The sequence below is a fragment of the Patiria miniata genome, unplaced genomic scaffold (genome assembly GCF_015706575.1).
Source record: "Patiria miniata isolate m_02_andy unplaced genomic scaffold, ASM1570657v1 HiC_scaffold_7, whole genome shotgun sequence".
In the NCBI taxonomy this organism is placed as follows: Eukaryota; Metazoa; Echinodermata; class Asteroidea; order Valvatida; family Asterinidae; genus Patiria; species Patiria miniata.
This window is the reverse complement of record NW_024037074.1, coordinates 17,300,735-17,312,005: the sequence shown is the minus strand read 5'-3', so window position 1 is coordinate 17,312,005 and position 11,271 is coordinate 17,300,735. Positions and strand designations below refer to the sequence as shown.

General features: G+C 38.7%; 2 protein-coding genes across 4 annotated transcripts; one reads left to right on the top strand and one right to left on the bottom strand.

The window, feature by feature from the left end:
- Nucleotides 1-1,510: 1,510 nt before the first annotated feature.
- On the top strand, nucleotides 1,511-5,762 carry LOC119745617. Of its 3 annotated transcripts, none has more exons than XM_038222105.1 (3): nucleotides 1,514-1,715; nucleotides 2,978-3,061; nucleotides 3,494-5,762. In XM_038222105.1, the coding sequence occupies exons 1-3, from the start codon at nucleotides 1,626-1,628 to the stop codon at nucleotides 3,743-3,745; spliced, it is 426 nt and encodes a 141-aa protein (XP_038078033.1). In that variant the 5' UTR covers nucleotides 1,514-1,625; the 3' UTR covers nucleotides 3,746-5,762. The 3 variants fall into 3 exon arrangements, with proteins under 3 accessions (XP_038078035.1, XP_038078033.1, XP_038078034.1); XM_038222106.1 differs by lacking the exon at nucleotides 1,514-1,715 and adding an exon at nucleotides 1,986-2,224; XM_038222107.1 differs by lacking the exon at nucleotides 2,978-3,061 and having other exon boundaries at nucleotides 1,511-1,715.
- On the bottom strand, nucleotides 4,619-9,288 carry LOC119745618 (transcription initiation factor IIA subunit 2-like). The gene is made up of 3 exons (XM_038222108.1): nucleotides 9,156-9,288; nucleotides 8,104-8,208; nucleotides 4,619-7,113 (listed from the first exon to the last, which is right to left on the bottom strand). The coding sequence occupies exons 1-3, from the start codon at nucleotides 9,282-9,284 to the stop codon at nucleotides 6,970-6,972; spliced, it is 378 nt and encodes a 125-aa protein (XP_038078036.1). The 5' UTR covers nucleotides 9,285-9,288; the 3' UTR covers nucleotides 4,619-6,969.
- Nucleotides 9,289-11,271: the final 1,983 nt, after the last annotated feature.

Here is an 11,271-nt window from a genome sequence, read left to right as displayed (position 1 = left end):
ATCCGCATCAAAACTATGGCGGCATAAAGTAGTTCGTGTGAGCGGGGGAAAAAACAAAGAAATGACACTTGAAACATTCCATACGCTTACATTTTAGAGAAAGATTCCCATATTTTGATTTTTACCATGAGAGTCTGTTTGAGACGAGCGCCAATTTTGGAGAAATTACAACTTGTTGTGTATCACTCCGCCATTTCAGCTCGGTACTTCGGCACCCTGCCGAAAACCGGAAATATGACCTCAGCGCGGCGCTAGCTACACGATCTTTGGTGTGTACTTTGCTGGGTTTGGGTCCGGGTATTGTAAAACCTTTCAGTTTGGCATCGAATGCCTATCTTTTATCATTATCGTTTAAGAACAGAATTAGATAATCAATTCGTGCGACTAAAGCAACTCTCCACTGTTTATTACCGAATTTTCCATGAGGAAAATGGTACAAAACTACCATGACCATGGAGGAATTAAAAAAACTCCTCCATGCCATGACCACGTAAAACAAAAAGTGCTTATTTTCTTTCCCCTTTTTTGAAGGAGGGGGTGAACAGGGGCGGATCCAGGAATTTTCGCAGGGGGGGGGGTTTCATCAGCAAAAACAATTGAAATGTAGACAGCTTTTTGCTCCGGACACTTGGCCTCCGAAAATCAAAAGGTGAAGGGGGGGTGGCTCGTACCATACTTTCAATGGGGGCGCTGTTCAAATCCGACGATTATTAACACTATTACGGAATAGTGTACAACCAAGCACTCTGTCGTATTTTGTGCACAGGCGGTCATTGTTACCAGTATAATGTTTTGGGTGTCATAGCACGGGGGGGGGGGTCGGACTATTTTTAAGATACTTCTGTGAAAACAAAAAAAAATTGACAGAGCTTTTTTTTTTCTTTGACCCGCCCCCCCCCCCCCCCCCGATCATATCCGGGCCTGGAGGAAGCATTATCATCATCATCCCCATCATAATCATCATCAACAACAACAACAGCAACAATTTCCTTATATTTATCACTAGATTACACTGCCTGGAGGAAAGTACCCACAACTTTCACAGTATATAGGCCAAAACAAAATTTACAAACAACTTTGGAAAGTATTTCTTTCAACAATGATTGTTTTTACATTGCACACTATATTAATTGTGAAGAGCATGTGAATGATTTAAATGATATGTACATTTATGTTTTAACTGCCTCTGGATGTATTCCAAAATCTAACCCTTCTGGTAAAGACACTTCACAGTTGGATAAGGTTGAGCATTTAGGGAAGCAAGTTGATGTGGCATTGGAAGGCAACAACATCATGGTTTTGTTGCAGAAATGCATCGTATCTGTACTCGGAGCTAGTAAAAAGAAGAGTCAGATGGGGTTTTAATATAATGAGAGACTTTCCTTTATCTGCGTGATATGCATGAGCATATTAGGGGACCGTGGACTTAATGTTGCCGGTTGGTGGCGCTAGGCAGAGCGTGCAGTCATGAAATTAATTGGTTCCCGTATCCCCCATAATTATATCCACGCTTATTGCAATTGTAGTAGTACCAGCTGCTCAAGATGGCGACTTCCAGTGTGCAGTAAAAAAGACTGAACAACGTGCGAGTTACAACGTTTCTCAATCATCAATGTTCATCGATCATGTTAGCGAAACTGAAATACTTGAAAGAAGAAGAGAAGGCTTTGAAAGACATAGAAAATATGGTCAAAGAGCAGGTTAATCGGCTACAGGTATTTATTGCGATTAAATAGAAGAAAGTTTGCTAGGTTTTTTTTGTTTGTTTACAAAGTAAGGAAGTCGTACGCGTTGTCTAATGCAGCGTTTGCATACAGCGCCCTCAATGCGGACAGGTTATTGTTCGTACATAGAAAATAATGTTGCAACCTGGCGCCACTTCAGCGGTTGTGTACAAAGTCTATGGAGAGTCAAGAACATTTTCTAAGTAATTCCTAACAATTGGAAATGTTTCTCAATCTCAGTCCCACAGATTCATGTCATCATGGTCATCATCAGTTTTGCAATGACTGACCTTCATAGTTCATTGAAAATGAGATCATATTGAGATGATGAAGACAAAAGTAGCGTCATGTTGCAACATTTTTTCCTGAACATCATCTAATTTTAGTAACTCTACCTCCATGGCTCCACTTAGGGAGCGCTATGCTATTCAAGCCCTCAATCTTTATGTTGCGTATTAGAAATTGTGTGACTAGTTTAAATTATCATGTCATGGGAAGTGGTGACAACGCCCTTAAAAAAAAAAAAAAAATTCCATCAAACAATGTAAAAACAATATAAAAAAGTAAAAACCGTATTTGAAAAGGTTTTAAAATCTGTTAGCCTATCCAGAGGTGTATTTCTAACAAGTAACATGTAGGCCTATCAATTGTCTAAACATGTCGTGTTTATTAAAGGGAATATACATCATTTGCTTTTGCTGTAATTTTCAGAAATGGATGGAATTGGGGGGTTGGAAATATATAGCAAATATAGTTACACTGACTTTTTTGATGTTTTGGGTTCAAAAATGCAATAAAAACCAAGAAAAACAATCATTTTCCTGTAGTCTGGTTCCCTGACTCCATATAAGAAGAAACGGAGCAGTTTACATACATTGGGGAATTGTAAGGTCAGGGAACCAGTCTAGCTGGCTTGTACCCGTTCATAGGTGTGTAATCGATTGCAAACAAGTCCGATGGTCAATTGGGGCCAGTATTTCAAAAAAGCCAGTTTGGAAATTGATACAAAAATACCACTTTTCTTGAAAATGACAGTATACCAGGTGCCATGTTTTTACAGGATGCTTTACACTGTCATTCACTAACAGTCCAGCAAGGTATTTCAAAATGATTTGGTAGTTTTATTTTTTGATGTTTGCAAATGTTGTATTTTCCCTTTAAACTTTATTTTTATCAACACATGTATTTACTATATATATTAACATGAAATAATAATATATTTCTTCATCTGTTCTGTTCTTTTTGGCGGGCAGCAAGAGGAGCTGTATCTGAAAAGCCTCTTGAGAAATACCACTGGGAAGGAGGACCCAGTTCCAGTATCATTAAGCTATGCAAAGGTAATCTGAAGTAATACATGAAGCACCATTTGGAAAGAATGTTGCGTCCTGACGCAACTTTTTTCTATCATATATCAATGAAGATCAGAAATGTTGAAAATGACATGAATCTGGGACTGAGAAACCTTTCCCATGTTGTTTGGAAATACTTTAAAAATGTTCTTGATTCCCATAGACTTTGTACACAACTGCAGAAGTGGCGTCTGGATACATTCTTTCCCACCATTTTAAACACATTTGTTATGATTCATTGTAAACCCAGAGTCTGCTTTTCTGAAAATGTCCTGAAAACCCTGTTGATGAAAACCCCTTGTGACTAAATTTAGAAAATATATAATGCGCTGAGCTGGTTTCTTTTAATTATTTGTTATTTTAAAGTATGTTTCTGGATTTTAAATGCATGAGCAATTTCTGTGTTACTTTGCACAACAGACAGAACTTTTTGATATTGACAAGACTGTGAACGCGGTACCTCTGGATGATCTACAGTCGACTTCACATCAGCAACTTCATCCCAATAATGTTGAAGATGCTGAAGAAGATGATGAAGATGAAGAAGAAATGGACTCTGAAGATTGCCAGGGGAACCAGGAGGAGGATGGAATCAACAAAGATCTCATGGCATTGATGAGACAGATGCAAGGGGAAGACTCGTACGAAGAGGATTTTGGAGATGAAATTTGAAGCCAGGAGGTTGATAGAAATAAGTATCAAACAGTTGCAAGGAGCAGACTGGATGTCAAAGATGACTTTCTCGTGTTGCCGTGGAACTTTGGCAAATGGGGGAGGATAGGCGAGCTATACGAGGTGTTGCCAGAAGAGGACGAGGGATAGGGGAGGAAATAATGAAAACGATACATGTAAAATGTCATCGCATGCAGTAGACGCAAGGATCAGATGTACAGTGTCTACTAGAGTGAGTTTTGGATTCAGAATAAGGCCAGAGAGAGGAAAATGGCAGAGGAGGATAAGATTGCATTGCGAGAACCATCTGATAGAAATCTAAGATGAGATTAGAATGAAGAACAAGTTGAGAAGTCCCAAGTATTTCGAAAGGACTTCCTGTGAAGATATCGAAAAGTAGTGTGATCGCAGACTTGTGCACGGAGATGTTGCCATAGAAACCACATGTTGCCAAGACACTAATGGAGGGGGGGGGTAAGATGAAATAACTTTGTCACTCCGGTGTTGGGATCAGACGCATGCCAAGTTTCAGAAATGCTGCTATAGAGCTTTGAGAAGATGCAGAAATCAAGCCATCGGAATTTACAGGGCTTCAATAAGATTTTAACAAAGATGAGTTTTGATGTTACGGGGATGATGCGAGGACATGTATTTTTGATTGATGTCGGATCGTTTTTGTTTACGCCACCAAAGAACTAGAAGTTGGAATTGTGTTAATGGTGTAACAAAAAATAAACGTTGACAAATAAACGTTATGGCATAATCTGAGAAAAGTTGGCATTCCCGTGTTTGCTATTGTGCTTTGCTTTACTGTTATGATCCAAAGAAATTTAGTCACAACATTAAGGAAGTACAGAAACTACAAATGGAATTTTAGTGCTCTCAATTTTGGTTTATTAGATTTATATCGCTCTATTCACGTGTACAAAGCTGTAATGATGGCCACTTTGTACAAAAATGCTCCATGTGCCAAACTTTTGTTACAATAATCTCTTGACTCAGTAAAATTATCTTTCCAACTTGCAGTAAACTTCTAACCACATTTATATAATATGATGGTAATGATCTGTACCTCTCTAAAAATCGTTCTCTCACAGCTGATGACATTACGCTAGGAACCTTTTCAGAAATCTTAAATTCAAACACTGGCCAGCCAGTCCAGCCAGTCCCCAACAGTACATTTGTAACACGTACCTTCATAAACCAATGGTGTCGATATCAAGCCAACACACAGGGTTGGACTTTGGGGAAATCTGGGGTTGTTTTCCCCAACGGTTTAATGACTCATGACTGGTGGTCTTTTCGCCTAACAACGTTTAAAGGGCCCATGCAATGTAATTTTGTTTAATGCAATCCTTGCAAATGCACCTTTGTGTCCCATTTAACCCGACTTTCAATTTTCTTTTTGCCATTTTCAAAGGTATTTTGGTGCCTTTTTGGTTTTTATGCTAATGCAAATTTCCATATTCATGAGCAAAAGTGTGATGTCATACCAGGCAGAAACCTCAATGTTGCAGTTGTTTCAGCACCGCAAGTTGCATGTTGGAGATTTGCTGTTGTAAATGTTCTTTTCTTTGGTGATTCGTCGTTCTGTCGGTACATGGCAGTAAGCCAAAGAGCAAACTTTTCTCTTTTGTCTTCAACGAGCAAGTTTTTGGGTCCACAATTTGAACACAAAATCCCTAAGCTGAACAGTGTCTTCCTGAAATGACATCACAGCAACACTGCCCTCAGTTGTCCAGAAAAAGCATGGAAAATGTTGAATGTTTAAAGAAGTACACTTTTCAATAAAAGTAACCAAAAAATGGATGTCAAATAGTTTTCATGCATTTAACAGGGGGAGAAAGTAGCACAGAATATGTTCCTAAGAAAAATTCACTGCATGGCCCTTTAAACAGGTCTGATTAATTTCAAAGAACTACTTTAGAGCATTAACACAAGTGACTTAATACTGGTATACATGACTAATACAAATGTGTCTTAATAAGAAGCATGTGGTCAACATAACCGTTTAAAATAAAAATAAAAAGTATTCTGTAATTACAAACAAAACTCTTGTGAGCAACTCATTCTAATAGCCTAATCACTGATCATGACAAAACTGTTTAAGAGAGGACAACCAAAAGAACATTGTAGATAGTTGGAACAAAAGGTACAGGCAAATTAACCGAATGATAAAGGTTATGATATGAATAACATGAAAATAGTTTTCAATACCATATAAGATCCGCCAAACCCCTGACAACACAAGATGTCTCAATTTACTTGTCAAGCTTGGGGAGTGAGTATTTACATACTTTGCACTGCTTGTAAACGTCAGTAAATTCCTATAAAATGAAATCAATTTTCCACTTGGAATAATCTTGAACATCATTTCATTTCATCACTATTGTGGTTTGCATGCTGTCGAGGTCAAGTTGTCAACTGATAATTTGGCAGTGCATGTAATTGACAATCGGTGTGAAAAAAAGGTTTGATAGCTGATATTTTGCAACTCTGCAGAGGTGGAAGGGTTCTTTTTAAAAGCTGAATTTCACTACTGAAAAAAAGAAAACTTCTGTTGGTTCTAAAGCAAGAAATCATATGGCCCAACAGCCTAGTTGATGAATCCCAGGTCACCAAAAGGTTTGAAGTCATTTTTGGCAATGAATTCAAGATCAAGTTTTCTTGTCTTACTGAAGCAGAAATATTGAGAACCTATAGCACGTCAAATTAAACAGGACACACAAAAACATTAACCCAAATATCTGTACAGTTACTCTACACTTTTTTTTAGTCCACGCCCCCTCATAAAAAAAACCCAAAGAAACACAAGCAGGCTCTTTCCTGTTCCGTTTCCTTGAGCCAAAGAAAGTTTTGATGATGAGATTGCCCCTTTAAGCAATATTTAAACCCAACTCCCAAGGTGTTATTGTTAGAAACCGTCCCGAATCCTCCACTGTGCAGTAAACCCATGGCACATTATTTGTACTTGAAACTTCGAAGGTGCATCGATCCACATGTAAATTAATAGTGGCTAGGCTCTACCTTCCTAAATCCTTCAAAATCCTCCAAAACCTCTGGAGAATTGTGAAGGATCTGGTAGGGCTTGGGTTAATGTTAATTATGCATGCATAAAACTATGGAAGTGTGAAATAATTCCGATCTCTAGCCAGTTACGGTTTCCTGAATGTCATCCATGTTGAACCAACCACACGAATTGGACCATGGTAGAGAGGGTCAGTTTAGTCCGCTGCGGCAGTGTTCTTGCCGTCAGCAGCCACAATTTTGATTTTCTTCACGGTGATCGAGTCGCCATTGCGGAACTCGACGTCATTCAGCACAAAGGTCCAGACGTTGTCGCAGAAACGATATGTGTTCAGGTGACCCTGTAAACAATACAAACAAAATCAGATACATGTCGTCCTAGTGGTGTCGGGTTGTAACAGGCATGAGTTACGTTATCCATATCGCCTCATTACCTCTCACAGAACTTTTTTTAAGATTCAAGTTCCTGGGCTTGCAGAGAAAAGAATCTTTAAGAAACTTGTCAGAAAGGTGTATCAAGTTTTGCAACTTGCTTTAACATTTTGGTCAAAATTCAACCAAAACATAAACCCGGGTGCAAATTTTCCAATTTCACATCATTTTTTTCTGTTTAAAAAGGTTTATCATATAAAATTTGATGGATGAACTAATTACATGTAATCCAATTATGGAATAGTTTAAGCTGCATTGGTTGAACCTGATTATCTTTTCTTAAAAAAAAAAAAAGTCAAGTCACTAGGTTTAAAGGGAATATACATCATTTGCTTTCGCTGTAATTTTCAGAAATGGATGGAATTGGGGGGTTGGAAATATATAGCAAATATAGTTACACTGACTTTTTTGAGGTTTTGGGTTCGAAAATGCTATAAAAACCAAGAAAAGCAATCATTTTCCTGTAGTCTGGTTCCCTGACTCCATATAAGAAGAAACAGAGCAGTTTACATACATTGGGGAATCGTAAGATCAGGGAACCAGTCTAGCTGGCTTGTACCCGTTCATAGGTGTGTAATCGATAGCAAACAAGTGCGATGGTCAATTGGGGCCAGTATTTGAAAAAAAGCCAGTTTTTTCCAACACTGATCGGCCGATCAGCGTTGGAAATTGATACAAAAATACCACTTTTCTTGAAAATGACAGTATACCAGGTGCCATGATTTTACAGGATGCTTTACACTGTCATTCACTAACAGTCCAGCAAGGTATTTCAAAATGATTTGGTAGTTTTATTTTTTGATGTTTGCAAATGTTGTATGTTCCCTTTAAACACAAAGTACTTCCTTTCAGGAAAAAATCTACCTAAACAAAACAAATGTTATGCCAAGAGAGCCCACCTTGAATGAGAATTTGTTCCGTAATCTGTTGGACAATGCTTCATTAATGGCACGATCAAACTTGAGAAGCACATTCAGGGCAAGTTGAGGTGAAATCTGTTGTGACTGTTGCAAGAAAAAAACAATGCAATGCAATTTTAATAGACTTACATGTAGTTTCATAATTTGCATTAGGCCAAAAGAATATATAGCTCTGCTTCATTACATGGCATTTGAAAATAGGGTAGGTAGCTAGGGAATAATTTTTTGGCAATTTTTTTTTTTGTACAATCATATGGAGGTGTCTGCGTATAGTATGGGTAAAAGGTAGTAATTAATGGTTTTTAGGGTTTTTCCCTCATTCCCCCCCCCCCCCCCCCCCCCGAAAAAAATTAGGGTAGGGGCTGTAAAAATAGGGTAGTTAGGGTAATCGGAAGCAGAACTATTAGCTTTTTTGGCCTTACTAATGTTTCAACTGTTTCCCTGGGTGAAAATATTGGAAACATGAATTTATGACAAGGCTACCACTTGCCATCTGGTGCCGCACTTACATAATCATGGTAACTTTGTATTCAGGAGATGGGAAACAGACCAACTTTAAGCTTCATAAAAAGGGCCTAAAATCTGAAACTAAGCAAATTCACTGGGAAATGAACTAACAGTTGTAAGGCCAAAACGTGTAGATCACATTAACGGCCCTTGCAATGCTATCCTTGAAAATGCACCGTCCGTGGCTTTGTGTCCCATTTTATTTTTAACCTAATTTTCACTTTTTAATTTTGCCAAATTCAAGGGTATTTTGGTGTCTTTTTGGTTTTATGCTAATACAAATTTCAATATTAATGAGCAAAAACTCCATATTCATCAGCAAACGGCACGACAATCGGTCGGGCGCTAGCTGGCCACCGGCAGCGCCAGCTAGCTAACCATGGCATGCTAACCAAAGGCAATGACAATGTCGTTATGAGAATATGACATGGTTATTTTCAGCCACAAAATTAACTTTAAATTCCCTATGCGTGAAACTGATTTCAAAATGAGATGGTACTTGAAAGTAAAGACATTGTTCCTACCTGAATAAGTTCTTCTACACTTTCCTGCAGACTGTGTCCCAGGGAGGTTTTACGGTAGAATTGGTAACTCATTGTGAAGAAATTTCCGCCGCGGTCGCGGACTTTTATAGAAAAATCATCGCAATGCATGGAGAGCGCCCTCATAAGCGCTTACGTTTCAAGTAAAAAGAGGGCGCTATAACATAAACTTGGATTTTGGATTAAAACGTTTCCGAGTCCAGCACATTACGCGTGGCCTAGTTTTTTTTTACTAGTTTAGCTGTTCGTTTTTGTCAAAACGTTCAATTTAATATGGGGATTTTACGAGTAAGATCTCGAGGAATCAAAAATCTTGATTTACTACCCCTTAACATCAGTGCATGTAGGCCCACTCAGATCAGTGGCGTAGCCAGGATATTGTCACCGGGGGTGGGGGAGGCAGGGGGATTAGAATCGAATAAAATAATCAACTTTATTCCTCTTCTGTTTACGTTTCATAAGTCTTTTATTCCTCTTCTGTTTACGTTTCATAAGTCAATAAAAGATCATTTAAAAAGATACTTCCTTGGTAAGCGGCAAATTTCAGGGTTTTTTTGTGGGGGGACCTTGGGGACGCTGGGAGTCTCCCCCCCCCCCCCCCCCAGGCCCCCCCTTGGCTACACCACTGGGCCCACTATTTGTTCCCGTCAAGTAAAAAACCCCACCAGAGATGCTAGATATCACTGCCAAAAATTTTGACTTCGTTGACTGTGCATTATTCGAATTTCCCCTGCAGTTTTTTCCCAGTTTTCCTCCTGGGGCTCCTACCCAATGCTATCCTATTGCTAAAATTCTCAACCTGTGGGTTACTTTGTGGTTACAGGGAAGACTTTCAGAAAGGTTTTTGAAAAGGTTTTAAGCCCCTGCTGCTTCTTAATCATTCAACATCAAACAAAAAGTTTTCGTACTCAGTAACCCACACGAACCCCTGCTCCCGTTGACTCAATGCACAATGCAATGAACGCATGCAAAACATATAGTGCGCCCTCTATTGATGAATGAAAGAACTATTGATAATAATTTAATTTACTCACTGGAAAAAAACTCTCTTTCCCTGAAGTAATTTAATATAAAAGAAAAGAGTCTTTTCCACTAAGGGTTTTCAGATTTTCAACTTAAGTTTAATTTTTAACTTTTTTCTTCGCCTGCTTAATGACTCTCTGTAAACATCAGGGCTAATAATGTGTTCTCTCTTTGAATCTTTTTTTTTTTTGGATACAATAAACGTAGAATTGCAAAATATAACCCAGGGCTTATGCACATTGTTTTCAAAATGGCATGTCCAGGGGAAAAAAGGAAATCATGTAGGCCTATTTGCAACAGAAACAAAAATCCCCTTAATATGGAGACCGACTTGAATGACGTACAGTATGGCTTTTAAACCGAAAGCTTCGATACGGTCGTTGAGTTCCAAGAAACATGTATTACATACACGTTCGATAAAAAAAATTAAAAACAAAAAAAATGCTCCTCAGATTTAACTAAATAGACGGGTTCATTAGGAGTGCATCATTACCATTCTCGTTCCGCAGCGAAAATTACCGACGACGCCTGGATGGCGCCATCAGTGAGTTATTACAACTATTTAATCGGAAACGACCGCTAGAGGGCGGGCTTTCCCTTCCCGTGAAAATAAAACGGTTTGGGGATCGTCTAAACAAAGCCGGTTTCGGTATCACGGGGCCAAAAGAACCCAAATTTGGAAGTGTTCGTGCATTTGGTCCATGCTTTCAGACTTTTAAAAGAAGGGGTGAAGTGTGCAGATTATCTTGTAGGACTTGTTTCTATAGTCACATGCCACATTTGCTCAAAACGTGTTGGCAGATGATTACATGCGATCATGGAGCTAGCTATAATTTGCGTTAACTTACTTTTTATGCTTCGATCCATGATTTAAACAAAAACAGCGATTTCCTTTAGTTTCAGAACCCCAAAATGCCTTCAATTCGACTGATGTGGATCAGTCCAAATTTATTATAGCAACACCGGAATAGAACGCGTAGTAGCTACCGATATCCGACTAGCCACAAAACTTCCTTACACCGTAGGTCTGTTCTTATCTTCATACTTGAAAGTTCTGCAATAAAACTCCTTTTTG

Bases quoted from the DNA above. Each gene is read 5' to 3' on its own strand.
- LOC119745617 (XM_038222105.1), top strand. From the start codon at position 1,626: ATGTTAGCGAAACTGAAATACTTGAAAGAAGAAGAGAAGGCTTTGAAA. The intron at 1,716-2,977 runs GTATTTATTGCG...TTTGGCGGGCAG, and splicing joins AGCAGGTTAATCGGCTACAG to CAAGAGGAGCTGTATCTGAA. The intron at 3,062-3,493 runs GTAATCTGAAGT...TTTGCACAACAG, and splicing joins TATCATTAAGCTATGCAAAG to ACAGAACTTTTTGATATTGA.
- LOC119745618 (XM_038222108.1), bottom strand. From the start codon at position 9,284: ATGCATTGCGATGATTTTTCTATAAAAGTCCGCGACCGCGGCGGAAAT. The intron at 8,209-9,155 runs GTAGGAACAATG...TTCTTGCAACAG, and splicing joins GTGTAGAAGAACTTATTCAG to TCACAACAGATTTCACCTCA. The intron at 7,114-8,103 runs GTGGGCTCTCTT...TATTGTTTACAG, and splicing joins GGAACAAATTCTCATTCAAG to GGTCACCTGAACACATATCG.